Source organism: Rhipicephalus microplus, chromosome 1 (genome assembly GCF_043290135.1).
Source record: "Rhipicephalus microplus isolate Deutch F79 chromosome 1, USDA_Rmic, whole genome shotgun sequence".
Lineage (NCBI taxonomy): Eukaryota > Metazoa > Arthropoda > Arachnida > Ixodida > Ixodidae > Rhipicephalus > Rhipicephalus microplus.
Window position 1 is genome coordinate 210,602,677 of NC_134700.1, and position 15,575 is coordinate 210,618,251.

A 15,575-nucleotide genomic window follows, 5' to 3' on the forward strand; every position below is an offset into this window, starting at 1 on the left:
CATATTCACGCATTATCTGTGACGTAAGAGTAAGCGTGACCTTGCATTCAATACGTTTCTTCTTATAACCATTTCAACTCTCTGTATCGCTCCGTACTTCATCGTAAGTTCTGCCAAGACAGTCATTTCAGACTTTGGTTGAACTGCACCTTAGCGTTATGTGGCAACCCCTCTGCGAAGCGGCATGTAATCTGATCACCCTCAAGACAGAGCCATGTAGCAGTGGCTGGAGCATCGCGCTATCGTCGGGTATGACCGCTTAGCGTGGGCGCGTATCTTTATAACAGGCTGTCCACCGCCGTGCGAGGTTATAAGACTGCGCTAGCTGCAGGCGCACCGCTGAGCTCGAGACCTTGCCTGAACCAGACCGCCACAATTCGAGGCAGATTTACGGGAGGAGGAGCTACTAACGTCTTCATTGTGACAGGAAGTCATTCATCAGCACCTCCAAGGCACACTTTTGCTGGATTAAAGTGACATTACAGAGAAATCAGCTGCATGGTAAGTGTTACGGCAGGTAATCCTGAATGTTCGGTATTAATTAGAGTCAGCGTAACTGAAATTGAACGCATTCCCACCAATATTTGCCGGAAAAATTAAATGAGAGTGTCTTAAAAACCTCGCAAGAACCTTTTGTGGGAGAAGAACGTAAAAAAAAATTGGGTTTGAAATTTGAATGTTTACAGCGTACAAACATTTGAAATAAAAAAAATCACGGTATTACAGCAGATCTCTAGGTAACTTAGGGTTTGAGCATAAAACAAAGAAATAGTGCCACTTTGGGATAAGGTCTCCGTCGCAAATTAGTGCGACATGAAATCAATACTGAGTCACGTGTATCAAATAATATCCTATTCAGTTTTGACATTCAGGCATGACATTGCGCAATACATTAAGAGACCTTTAAGCGTCGCTTTTAAAAGTTGGACGTGATAGCAATATCCTGTACCTAGTGCGTACTTCAACCGCTTTCGCGAAAGCACGTCAGAGATTCGCACAAAAACAATAAAGATAGCAGGGACTGTGTCTCAACATGATGCTCACGAAAGCAAGTTATTTCACAACGTAAAGTTTGTGAAAGCAAGTCATTTAAGGCGATAATGTTCCACGACTGTAGTGTTAATAAATGTAGCGGTTGCCCCTAAAGTCAAAGTGGCTAAGGTACTCTGCTGCTGACCCGCAGGTTGCGGTATCGAATCCCAACTGCGGCGGCTTCATTTTAAATGAAGGCGAAAATGCTGTAGGCCCGTGTGCTCAAATTTGGGTGCACGTTAAGGAACCAACCCCAGGTGGTCGAAATTTCCGGGGCTCTTCACTACGCCATCTCTCATAATCATATGGTGATTTTGGGACGTTAAGCCCCACACATCGATCAATCTATAATGTGAAGAGGCAGGGGCCAAATATGCAGAGCTCACGTGATCGCGTAATATAAATAAGAAATATGCCTCCATGATTTCTCGTGTTCATTCATACGTACCTGCAATGCTCCATCTTCGGCGTTTGAGTAAAAATGGGATTACATGTATAGCTAAGTGCCCTGGTGATTGCAGGATTTCTGTGGTGTACCTATGTTATCTTAATCTTGCGTTATAGCACCGGGTAGTATGCCAGTTTAGCATTTTTCCCACGTGAAGAGAAACTTATACACTATACCCTCGTCATATTATAAATATTTGTTTACATGCTTAACGTTGTACTTTTTTATGAACAAATTGTTGGGTTTCATTAACTTGTTTGCGCACGCCTTTCAACTTCACTATCCTTAATCTTGACGACTTGCTGTTGCATATTAACGCTGACCTTGTGGTCACATGATAATCTGACAGCCTGTGTTAAGCCCGAGGAAGCCATATGGCCCTCTGATGATGATAATATGTAAGGTTTAACATCAAAAAACCACCATATGAGTATGAGAGACGCCGTAGTGGAGAGTTCCGGAAATTTGGACCACCTGGGGTTCTTTAATGCGCACCCAAACCTGAAGCTATGGCGATCTCGACAAGTTTTGTGTAACCCGAGTCACATTTCCAGCTAGTATGGAACGTGTCTGTAGATGTGTCTCTTTTTGTAGGCAGCCACTGCTTTAGAAATCGAATGTGCTTGGTACTCTCGTCATCGGTGTGCTCATGAACGAAGCTGCATGTTGCAGTTTTCGCGCGAAAGCCAAGATTCATTATTTTCCAACTTGCTCTTCTAATTTGTTTATAGGGAATGAAACAAAAACGCCGATCAATGTAAAGTGCAGAAAAAGTCTTGAAAAAAAATTTCAGCTCCCTACATAAAAGCCTTGTTCACAGTTCTGTGAACTAGGCTCTTACTCGGCAATACGACACGGTATTGCCGGGTAACTTGTTAATATCTTTCAAATGAAATAGCATCGTCAGTATGGCGCGGTTTTACTTCAGGTGTCTTTAAAAATCATTCTCTAGCACTAATATTTAAAATAAACGGAAGTCGCCTTCGCCGCACTTGACGTTCACCAAAGCAACTCGACCAGCGTTATTTACCATGTTTCATTTAGTTTTCACTTCTCAGACAGAATGAAAAGAAGAAAAAACCTCACTAGCCAATGTTTCTAGTCTGTGTTCTACGGTTCCCATTAGCGTCAGTGCCTCAAAAACAGCGATAAGCAGGGCAGCCTCATACAGTGATGCGAAAGAGCAAGGCCCATACATACTACCATTCTGTCCGGCATTCCACATTCGCGACCCCACCTGAAGAACAATAGATAGAGTTGTTCGTTTCTATGACGGCTGAAGGCAGTACTAAAGTTCACAGGCTAAGGCCATTGACCAGCACCCTAGCTTCTTCAAAGTGACGCAAGTGCAACAGCCGTTATTTTGTACCGTTTGCTTGACGTGTGTTGCGGCGAATGCACGATGAATAAAACAGAAAAAAATGGGGCAGTGAATAGGGAGCCAGGAACTGCAACACGCTGTGTGGACTTCACAAATCTGTCGAAATTTCACAGACACGTGGTCTAATCTTATTTGCCTCTGTTTCCTTGTGACGTCGACTACGATCGGTATCGTCTAAATGACTTATGACCTCGCTTTTAGCATTTGGTGCCTTTACTGCTTTTTAGTGCACCCTGTAGTTCTTAATGACTGTAAGTTATACGTAACGGCAGCGAAGAAAACTGCAGATTGTAACCACTCCGCGTGGATGCATGGACTGACCTATACCTACGCGAAGTCTGACTACTTAAAACACCGCACTGTGAAAATTGTAAGCGCCGTTTTTATGTATATGCAGTTTTTTGCTTGTGCGGATGCACTTTGTTCTACTTTTCTCGACAATATTATAGACTGCGCATTCAGCCCTAAAATATGTAGCAAAGAAGCCTGATAAAAATCATGAATGGAATAATCACATTACGACCGATATTAAAAACCTCCCTCACGTAAATTATAAAGCTCAGAAAATAGACGGCCATCCGACTTGTATTACTGGCTCGATTCCGAGCTTTCGTTTAGAGGCAGGAGTGAAGGGATCTTTTCGTTCACTTCCGGTGCCCTCTATTTTGCAAACAAGTTGACACAAAAGTATGGCATTCGCGACTGCTTGCGATAAGAATAGCCCCCACCTCTACTGTGTATATCAGATACCTAGCCTTCACATTAAGAGTACACTGCTTAAGACTAACACGTTCTTGGAGCAGTTTACAACTGAATCTACTGTGTTTTGAGAGGTCATCGTGAATACAGCAATGATTTCATCTAAAACCCGCCATTCGTCATACAAGAAGCATTGGTTAGCTCACCGGAAATACATCACGTGAACGTCCCTACGATTCTTATATATCAGATGTGAATTTTACTGGTTCTGTATTGAATGATGGCTGTCAATGTTAGCGTCTGTTGATGTTAATGACTAGCAGTTCAACGCCTTTTCCGATGGACTTTATTGCCTTGTGCCGTCGTCTTCTACGCCACCATAAAAATAACGTATTTGTTGCAAAATTTCCGAATTAAAATGTCGAATACACATTTTACACTCCAAGCAAAGTTTACTGATAATAAACGCTTCAGAGATGTTCATGCGGATCTACACTACACGCAGATACACCCAAATTTCGCCGGCCATGGAGTTCGAGCGAGTGCTGAAGGAGGTCGGTGGCTTCGGTCTCTTTAACAAGACCATCATGCTCGGGGCTCTCATGCTAGCTACGTGGAACACGGCTTTGTGCTATTTCTTTCACATTTTCTTGCTGATCGCACCACCTAGTCAGTGGTGCTTCGTCAACGGCTCATCGTTCGAAGACTTTCCGGACTCGAGTGTGTTGCCACGACGACGCTGTCAAATGGTGAGCTTGTCTAATGACGGCGTGAACGCCACCGTCACCGACGGCAGTGCGTCAACTTGTACCACAGGATGGCAGTTCGATCCAACCGAGTTCTTCACTTCGGTCACAATGGAGGTACGCACAACCTGTTATGTTGGCCTACTTCATTTCATTACAACAAGACAGGAGTTCAGGAGAAGATTGAGACTTGTAGAAATGAGAAATGCTTGAGCAGAGAGTGTCGCTGGAGCGTTTGGTTTTGCCTTCAGAGAAACACTTGTCCGAAGATCAGCTCAATTGATTTTCAACGAGGGGTCAGGACAAGTGATCTTGTTTTCAAATGAGACCCCTCGTTCAAACATTGGTCTTGTCTACACTACTTGTTCAACAAGTGGTCTTGTCCACAGAATACAACTTTTTGAAACGTTGGCGTCGGCGACATACTAGTACAAGGATTTATCATTTCATACTTAGTGCTAGAACCGTTTGAATAAAAGTTACCGAGCCCTTCTCTTCGTAAGTTATCTTTCCCATTACAAGTAATAGAACAATATTCTTATAGTTTTATTCAACTTTGCTTCTATAAATCTTATCAATCATTGTAGTTATAGTGGAACAATGCTGCTCAGTTCTGCAGAGTGACAAGATCTGGAAAAAATAAACAAGAAAAAAGAACAAGTGTCAGTTTTCCGCAATCATGACAAACAAGATAGGAGACCAGTCTTGTGCACAAAAGGTCAAGGTCTAGCTTTCATACTCAACTTTTACACAACGACACCCCACATTGTTTTTTCCGTCAGGAAGGAAGGACCGTGATAAAGAGGAAAGGCGCAGATGTTGGCCATTCTAGAAAAAACTCTACCCTACGTTGGGGAAATGGGTGGATGGATTTTTAAGATAGAGGATGATAGAGAAGGGCAGCACGCACGCACAAAATCGCAGACCTCACAGTCACAATATTGACATTGGTCAAAAACCACAGCAGCAAGTCTGATGTCTTCAAGGATTGATGATTTGACTGATATTTAGGGTTTAACGTCACGAAACCATCGCATGATTACATGGTCTGTCTAGTGTCAGGATAACTCATTATTTGGGAGGGGCTGGAACATCTGTGTGATGATACCCTCCGTGAAATATTGCTTGATATTTTTGGTCGCATTCCATCAAATCATTTTATTTTCCTTAAAGACCCTTCGAGGAGGTATTACATAAGTGGTGGGTTAATATATATTTTTATTGCCGAAAGTTCTCTTATGAGAATAGGAACACACTTCACCAAAAAATATTGATGGATATGCAGTGGTTACGATGACATGAGGATTAGTTGCTGGTCTAATGTAGACAAGTTGCTCAATGAACTAAGCAGTTAAGCTGATTCGACTACAGGAATTCATATTTTGTTTCTACGTGAAAATTACGTGCTTGCTATGCTTTGTACAGCCGTATGTTTGTTCTCTTTCACACATATATCTTCCAACACGTCGTTGCAAAGTGCCTTCCAAAGTTCTGAGCACTTTAGGGGCCCGGGATGTCGTATGCTGTTATTTGGTGTCATCGCTTGGTGTCACGATGACAAAGCCATGCATAACATTACCATGTGTTGTAAAGGATAACAGGGGAAGGGAAAGGAAAGAGGTTTAGGAGGAGTGTTATTGCTACGGAAGAGAAGAGAACATGCATGTAGCAATATTAAGGTGAGGAGGAAGAAAATAAGAACGAGTATGGTAAGACATGGAATAGCCATGTACAGTATATATGGGGGTGGAAAGGGGTTGTGTTAGCGAAGTGGGAGGAAAGGAGGATGGGGAGGTAAAGGCATAGCTTTCAAGAATAATCGGTCGAGTGCAAAGCAGACAAGCACTCAGAATAAGTGAGCTTCGAGCTCGTCTTTGCCTTCTACGTCCGTGTCCAGTTAACGCGCAACCATTTTTCATTGCATGTACGAACCAACTCGCACAGCAGCCAGTTTTATTAAAGCACAGCTTAGCCATGTAGTATATCAAGGGGATGTGCAAAGAAAGAGGGAAGAAGAAGGATAAAACAGAACAGCCTTATGTAGTCAGTCCAGCAAGAGTTGGAAAAAAGAAGCGAGAGGGGGGAGGAGGAAGAAATGAAGGAGTGGTAGAGCGTGTCATAGCAGTGTATAGAATAATGAAACAAGCGGAAAGAAGCTGGAAGTGACGGTAAAAAATATAGAGAGAAAGAATGTAGAAGGCGCTGATGCATCACTAATGGTTCCATTTCGTGCCACAAACCACGAGCAGGCTGCACATTTGTTGCCTCTAAACATGAGCATCGCTGAAGGGCCGGCGAACCATCGGTGCGCACTTTCTACAGCCTTGCGTTGAGTGCAACTGCATACATCTTTTTTTGCCTTACAGCCTGAAGTCGCACGAGCGAGTAACCTACGAAATATTTTCCCGTCATCACTCAACCCAAGAAAGGCTGCGCATGATTACAATTACTGTATTTTTGTATTTTTTTTTCCAGAATCAGTGGGTATGTGGCGAAAGTTGGAAAATGTACGCTGTCCACACTGCTTATTGGTCAGGATCGATGACCGGTTACTTCGTGTCAGGATTTCTCGCCGACAAGTAAGGTTAACACTCATTGTATACATATGAATAACAATAAAAGTGCACAACGAAAACCAATATTTTAGGGATATAATACTAATCACACTGCTTCCCTTCAAGTTTTTCCTTTAATTGAGAGAAAAAAAAAGAAATAGTGGATGGCGCCTTTCATTCACGGAGCAAGAAGCCGTAATATATCCGCTGGTGGATATTTTGCCACGCTATCATGTCTATTGGCTTCTCAAATATCATAGCCTAATTGTTATCGAACTGAAACTGGACATTGGCTTTTGTATTTGTTGACCACTTTTCTGCTTGCGTCGCTGCAAATGAAATGTATAGGAGACGATTGATTTTAGGGCGTACGAACCCGATGGCTTAAAATGGAGCAAGTATAGGAGTACATAAAAAACAAAACAAAACTTTCAGAAGAGGTAATATCCATGAGATCTCTACTGTAATTGCAGTTGTGATGACAAGACCGTAAGGCAACAGAGGTGCAATTTATAGACTGTATTTCGCATTGTCTTTGTCTTAGCAAAAAGAGGGAGAGAGAGAGCATAGAAAGTAGACCATTTCATCAGAATCAACCGTCATAGAAAGTTTCCGGCTTCCGAACCAGCGCACTACACTCCAGAAACTTATTCCTCTTATTGCTTTAACGATACACATGCGATGAGTCGTGCTTATAATAAAGTTAAGTATAGCTGCTTATTCTTTGTGAATTCAAGGACAAATGAAAGGACGTGTTTTGTTTTCTTCCTGCTCAGTGTACTGGCCGACGGGGTGAGGTACTTAAGAGCGCTCTAGTGAACTATAAGGTATAGCAAGAAATAAAATTTGCTTAGTGGATGTGGAGCGCTTATGCTGAGAAACGCGGGACATGCCTTATAAGATCAGTGGCTTCGAAGCATAGGTAAATAGAAAAACTTGGAAGAAGCAGCACAATGTTACACAACGAGCCATATCACTCTCTTTTATTGTTACTGTGAATAGTAAGCAGAATTATTTCTTTGTCAGCGGCTTACATGGTCTGTTGTCACATTTTTGTTTTTTATTTTTTGATTAAGGGCAAATTATGCCTATGGGCACATCTGTTCGACTTTCTTACCGCAGAATTGGCCGGAAGAAGACCACCATCGTACTCCTAGTGGTGGGATCGACCTGCAATCTGCTCTGTGCCTTTTTCTCCCAGTTCACTAGCTACACGATACTCAAGTACTTCACTGCTGCAGGTTCTTACACGATCACAACGACGGTGTTTGTGTTAGGTGAGTAACTGAAACGTCTTAGTGTCTTAGGACAGAGGTAGCGTATCATGAGAGCCAACAAGTATTGAGACGAGCATTAACGAGTGCTGCTGTGGTATCACGGCCTGCAGCTCTCTTAGAAGTGGCAGATTTCGGAAAATTCACTCGAGCTTTGGGTGAAAGATGGGTGATGGGAGAAAGACAAAGACTCGAAGGAGGATTTCAGTGTGTATTGCCGGATAAAACCCGACAAAGCAGCAGCGGCTCCTTTTAGATGACCGAAGCACGGCAACCGATCGCCTCTGCCAGTGATGAAATATTTTCGCTCATGTATCCAGTGATAGTCTCAGATGGTGACGTCACCTGCCGTCACGCTTATGACGTCAGTGTGGAACGCGCTCTCACTAATTCATGATGGGGTAAATCAGCCTTTGACGTGTATTTATACAAGCGTTATTACAGCAGGGCTCGTTAGATTTACAGCATTTTTTGTTTGTTCATTGGCCAGTCTTGTTTTCTTCTGTGTTTGATATAAAAGGTGCCTTGCCGCTTACCTTGCGACCAGTTTAAGTCAACCAAATATTTGGGAATATGCGGCCGACTTGTGTAAAAATTTGAAATGTCCATGTCGCAGTGATGGAGTACACCATATCTGAAAAGAGGACACTGGTAGCCTTTGTGTGGGCCACCAGCTGGACGGTACTGTCCACATTGCTGCCCTGGTATGCGTACCTTGTGCAGAACTGGAGGGTGCTGATCGCCACAAACGCCGCTATGAGTGTGTTTCTACTCGCCATCTTGTGGTAAGTATGACTCAGCGTATCTTATAGTTCACGAACTGCTTTACTTAGAGCACAAGACGCGCCCCCGCGTCGGCGGAAAGTGGGATGCAGCCTCCAGCTGAATATAGGACACTTTTAAGTCTATAAATGCCAATAACAGGAATAGCGCTGTCACACTAGGTCAGTATAAGTAAACTAGATGAAAGAAATATAAATGAAGCGAAGAATTTGGTGGTGGTGGGGAGGATGCAGTTACAGGCGGCTTTAATCTGGCAGACCTGGCCAGCAATTGCTCCGCTCACGTCTTTTGTGCTAATATTAACAAGAGACATTCGGGCCAGTGTCTCTCAGATACATTGGACGAATAACCGACACTTCTTTGCGAAAACTCCGTACACCTTTTGGAATCGCCATCTGTCCTGTGCACTTGTGGGAAAACCTTTGCCCCCCCCCCCCCCACCCTACCTCATTGTATCCTGTGCACAATGGAGACGTAGCACTTCTCACTTTAAGCACCAGTCCCGTTCTTACGAATTAGCTCACAAGCAAAATGTCTGTAATATAATAGCTAACTACATCCTCATGTTCACTCTTTAAAAAATGTGCTGGTAGACGTGCTAGACCGCGAGATAAGCCCCTGCACAATATGAGCTTTTTGCTCATGTCCTGTGGCCAATTAGAAAGCGCTCCTTGGCGCTTCCTAAATTTTCTCGGTGAAGGAGAGGTGGACAAAAGCAGACGAGGTCGAACAACTTACAACTTGACGTCAAATCGATGGCCCCTACCCCACTGCTCCCTGTGTATTACTCATCCTCGCCATTACAATTGTAATTAGTTACAATATATAATTTTACAGGATGCTGCCCCAGGCCCTGGAGGGCCCATTTTTTAAGCTTTGCTTGCAGCTATAACTCCACTATTTCTTCCTGTTTGTTACAAATTAACTTTGTCAATTACCCCTCTTTTTTTCCTTTCAAGGTGGGTACCTGAATCGTCTAGTTGGCTGCTATCAGTGAACCGCAAGCAAGAAGCGCTCGCTATCCTCCTGAGGATCGCGCGTATTAACGGCAAGGACGTGTCAGAGGAGCAACTTGATAAACTTTTGCAAGTAAGCTCACGCACCAAAACACTTTTGTACACGGAAATTATTTTATGATTCATCATATGAGGGACAAGCAACCTTCGATCGCTTGAGAGTCCATTACAAGAAAGTGCGTTCACGTTCTTCTGTCCCATTGAAGTGTAGCATATCAGATATTGTCTGTGGCAGTTTCTTTTATTATTTATTGAAGCAACGAGCTTGTAAAAGGGATGGCATTAATACAAGACAGTACTCTTTATGAAAGATGATGCACTGTCACAAGTCACTTTTCAACGTATCATTAATATTCGAATGGCAAAATAAAAAAAGCACCTCCCTGCATGTGACATTTTTTCTGGTTACGCCATAGATTGGTCGAATGGATGGCGATTTTGAATATTGATCGACCTTTCCGCGCTTTGTCATGCTGAGCTGTTACTTGAGCGCAAATTGTGGAAACGCTGACATGCCAAGCCATTCGTCCTTGAACGATAGTCCTAAATTGTAGTGACGTTATTCTTTTTTAAGCTAAGCATCCAATGGATTAGAAGACTCATGACTTGAGACAGGACACTGAACTAGCGCGAAAAATTTTCAGCACCATTCAGTACACTTTTTTGGTACCCTTTCTACAAAACAAAATCTGACTGTGTGCTGCTGCCTATCATTGCGCGACTCGCAGAAAACAGCCAGCGATCCACAAAGCAACGTAGTCGATGAGGAGGCTCCAAGCTTCTGGAAGGGCACTCTGCTCATGCTCAAGTCGCCCAACATCAGGAAGATCATGGTGCTAATCTACCTCGGCTGGTATGTGGCCGCAATATTTATGTTTACGCAAGAAACATGGCTACACGCAGTGGTACAACAGTATTTTTGTTTTATAATGTATACAGTAGTAATTACGTTGGGACTCTAGCCAATGTGCACGTGCGTTTTCCTACACACAGTGCGAGTTCACAAGATGGGTGTAAGTCTAATTCGTAGAATAATGTTCTTGTTTTATCTTGAGTCTTTTTCCTTGTGCACGTCATTGTACTTTAGGCTGTGATTAAGGTGCCAGCTGCGAAAAGACGCAAGAGTATTGTATGGTAAACTTCTAGATGTTCTAGTTTTCTGATTTTAACAATACACAGAAATAAACTTCGATGTGCTAAACTTGCAAGATATCAAACAGAAGTCACCATGCAACTCTTGCGGATGGCATAACGATTGAGTGATACATCGATTCATGACGCGCCTTTTTTTACGTTAAAATGTTTAAAATAATCATTCAGAATCCGCCATGAGATAAACGAGAACAACATTTTTGGTAGATGTCAGTTGGTTGGCCAGAAAAAGTGTTTAACAATATAGAATACTTGGTGGTCTAATATGGTAGAGCGAAAAGCCGTCCCAACAGCAATATCATCAAAAGGTCTCCGAATTTTTTCAAGTGTTTCTAGCTACGAATTTATAGAAAATTCAATTTCAATAACTAACTTACAAGGCATCAGTCAAACGGAACCCACCATTTGATTACGCACGCCTGATTGATACGCTGCACCATTGAAATCCTTGAAAAGAAACCAGAAATGAGTAGGCGCATGCCTGGTTGCATTTCATACATTACATCCAGGTTTATAGTTTGCATGTGCTACAACGTGACAACCCTCGAGCTGGGACGGCTTGGCCTGAACATATACTCAACGTACTCCATAGCCATCGCGTGCGAGTTTCCCGTGAACGTCATCTGCATCTCCTCACTGGACAAGCTTGGACGACGCTGGCCGAACTCTATCTTTATGCTCGCCGGTGCCGGTGTCTGCCTAGCCATGTGGCTAATTAGGACCGGTGAGTGCTATCATTACACGGTAGTAAGTAAGCGTTGCCTGTTTGGAAATTTACTTTACCGTTAACGGATCGAACTTATTCGTGAAAGAGTGAAAATGGTGCTAGTTACTACAAGTTCCTAAACAAAGAGAATGAATATAAGAAAGGTAGGGAGGCTAGCTAGACTATACGTCCAGTTTCTTACTCTACTCGGGGTATAGGGGAATAAGGGAGTAAAAGAGAGAGAGAAGATGCAGGTGCACATCGCACACCCAACTCACAATGCAGGGTTTCACAAGCGGTCGCTCATTGATGTTGCCTTCAAGAATTGTATATAAGGGCCCGTGTAGCTTTCTGGGCTGATGTACTGCGAGTCGACAAACCAAGGATTTTAAATGTGAAACATTTCTTTGCGTATTGCAAGCACTTTTGGCGTCTATCTGCGTATATATCTATCTAGTCGTTCACGTCTTGGTGCTCTCGTTGGTTATGGGTCAGTGTGGACTTATTCAGCTATTCAGCTATCAACAACTTATTCAGCTATCAAATTGGTATGACTGGCTCATGCAAATGTGATAACCGCAACTGTGTAGAAAGTCCCTAAAAGAGTATGAGCCACTGTATACGACTCTCAAATCAATTAGCTACAGTATGTGAAAACCTATGTTCGCATTTAAACGCCATGGTTGGCTTTTAAAGCAAAAGCCTTAAGCGCCTCCTCAGCAGAAAAAAAAAACATAACGCACGGTAAAATAACCCATGTGATATTCATAAAGATCTTGTACAATTTTATCCACCTGCGCATCACGGACAGTGACAAAAAATCGAAGCTGGTGACTCCCACTTTGTCGGGCTTACACAATTCTGTTTTGCAAGTGTCAGATATGTTGTATCACTGCTCTTTATTGGCTTTTCGGTTAAGATCCTCCGATATATTGTAGCACTGCTCTTCATTAAACAGTCATCGTTAAGTTATGAAGGGGTAGTACAGCCAGCGCCTTTTTTAACCACAACGTATTACGTGACAGTGGTGTAATCATGGCAACAATCACGCCATTCGTTGAGCTCACAGTTGCCCCCTTCCTTTTCAGGGGAAGCGGCGCGCAGTGGAACTTGCCCAATTTCTGTGGCCCATACGCGTTTATGATGGATGAATGCGAAACTTTATTTGAAGTCCTGAGACGCACGACTAAACGCGCTGCGGGCCGTTCATATATCGGGACAGTCAGGCCAAGCCAGACCACCACATCGTGACACACAAACTTAGGTGGGACATACCTGTCTCTCGGCCTAACTGTTGACTTCATTTTTAGGGTACTGGTGATGAGTAGCGATAAACGCACATGTGCTCCATGTCTGTGGTACATGCGTGTTTATGACGCTCATATGGCGTTACCGCTGATCTCGGACATGAAAAGGTCGGCAAGGGGCAGCTTCGCTGTTGAAATTAGGCTTAGAGACGGAGTCGAACACACGCATTCTTCATATCTGTCAAATGTTTTAGCTGCAGAGCAACAACATTGCTGGAAAATTCTTCGAAATAAGACTCCACAAAGGTGTGATGTACAGCGAACAATCACGTCACCTTTTGCCGCTCATACTGATTTTGCAGAGTCGCCCACCTGGACGCTCGTTATGGCAACCTTGCTCATCATGGCGTTCGCCGGCGGCTACAACATTACGTACCAGATGGCTTCGGAAGTATTCCCCACTGTCGTCCGCGGTCGCGCCGTGCTGCTTCAGAGACTGCTCGGAGATGCGGGTGGACTGCTTGGCGCGCAAGTCGCATCCCTGGTACTATAGTTTTATAGTTACGACAAAACTTTCTGAACGATTCACTACCAACCACTTGTCATGGTATGTCTTCCTGGTCTGCGTGGGTGAGCATTATGACACCTTTAGATGCATTAAACCAACTAGTGGAAAATGCTACGTTGAGCTTTATAGGATCTTAAACACCATGATAAATGCTGTCTTAGTAACCATTTGCGACTTCACCGATATGAGTTGTGGCCGCATTTCCTGTATTCATGACGTAGGTTATGATTTTCAAGTGCGGTAATAATTCAGCAATCATTTTTACCACCGATATCTTTCAATGATCTCTCCCCCCAGTTCCCTTCGGCCTTTACCGTTAACTTAAAACCGTTAACTCAACGCGAAGTACCATAACCCTATACGCTTGATGTACACCCTCACATTTTATTGAGAATCATGGGTCCGCTAGTTAGAATTAGTATACCTTGCAGACGTGCTTTTCTCTTTTTTTTCCTTCCCTCCTCTCAAGGCTGAGTTGGACGAATACTTGCCGATGCTGGTCATGGGCTGCTTAGCGCTGTTGGGCAGTGTAGTGCTCTTTCTTCTACCGGAGACAGTGGGCACCGCCATGCCGCAGACCATTGAGGACGGCGAGCGCTTCGGCCGTGATCAGGGGCTCTGGTTATGCCCCCTGTTCACGACGAGCGCTGATGAACCCGCACAGGACAAGTCTCCGAAAACACAAAGGTGCGTGTCAATACCATCACACATGAGGCTTGGCGGACTTCTTTGTTATTGGAAGCGCACATAAATATGAGTGATCATGTCATTTTCCCCATTCACCTCCATTGAAACGCGGCCACCATGGCAATGTTATTGTAACCCGCATTCTCCTTTTGAGCAGATCAGTGCCTATTATAGCCACTAAAACCCAAGCCTGTTAAATTCAGGTTGAGCATTTTTTATGCCAATTACTTCCTTGTTTGTGTTCACAGGCTTGGAATCTCGTCTTTCCACAAGAAGATGCCGGTAACGGGGCAGCCTGCGGTCAACAAGGCCTTTCGTGACGACGAATCTGTTGTGGCAACGATCTACAACGCTGTTAGGTGAAGTTTTTGTGTGTAGAGACCACCACAGTGGGCACTGTCTTTATCGCTTTGCTCCTATGAAAGGGGCTACAAGCATCACTGCCATCACGACATGCAAATTATTAACCTTTCCAAGCATCTATGACATGCCGTGCAGCGTACGTTGACCCTTTAAAGACAGTTTGCCGTGAGATAATAATGCGCTCTTCTGAAGATCTGTGACTGTGATATAATCAAGTTGTCCTCCATGAAAATAAAAAGAAAATCACATCTCCTAAGCGACAGGACTTTTATCACCACAGTGTCGTACTTTGTGTGAGCAATGTCAAAATATGTAAGTTATTGAATAAGAAACGGCGTTTCCGAGCTTGGAAGCTGTGGATCTCGCCCAATGGAATTTTGTTTGTTTTCAACGAGGCTAAATGTTGGGCGAATTGTTACCTTGGGGTGATCACTGCTTCTGATTTCGTTTCGCGGTGAGCACACGCACTCAATAAAAAGTTTATAAGGTGTATTTTTCATTCCCTGTCATAAGTTTTTTTTCATTTATCATTCTATGATAAACTACACCCTGTCCCGCTATGCCGTCACTATGCGATTTTATGAAAGCAGTTTCTTAGTCTTTGTACAACTGTACGACTGAACAATGTGTGAAAAAAATAGCAAAAAAAGAAAGCACAGTAAAGAAAAAAAGCAATGGCGACAAATTACTAAATGTTTCGTAATTAAACGCCTAGATAAACAAAAAAATCGGGTGTTTGGGCTGCTCCGGGCCACGTACTCGTTATTTAAAGGCATCAACCACTTGGTAATTCGACCGTATTTGGCTTCAACCTCGTTAATTAAAATTAGAGCACGGTATGCAAAAAGCGCTGGAAATGTGAGGCGCGAAAGAGCGTAAGTCGCGTTCGCGGACAACTGAAATGGCCGCGGGCCATCG

General features: G+C 43.4%; 1 protein-coding gene across 1 annotated transcript; it reads left to right on the top strand.

Moving 5' to 3' along the window:
• Positions 1–259: 259 nt before the first annotated feature.
• LOC142805306 (solute carrier family 22 member 7-like) lies at positions 260–15,149 on the top strand. Its single transcript, XM_075891173.1, has 11 exons — positions 260–501; positions 4,066–4,423; positions 6,782–6,885; positions 7,984–8,138; positions 8,752–8,920; positions 9,878–10,007; positions 10,663–10,787; positions 11,596–11,810; positions 13,402–13,583; positions 14,077–14,294; positions 14,543–15,149. Exons 2-11 carry the CDS (start codon positions 4,088–4,090, stop codon positions 14,655–14,657), a joined length of 1,749 nt encoding a protein of 582 aa, XP_075747288.1. The 5' UTR covers positions 260–501; positions 4,066–4,087; the 3' UTR covers positions 14,658–15,149.
• Positions 15,150–15,575: the final 426 nt, after the last annotated feature.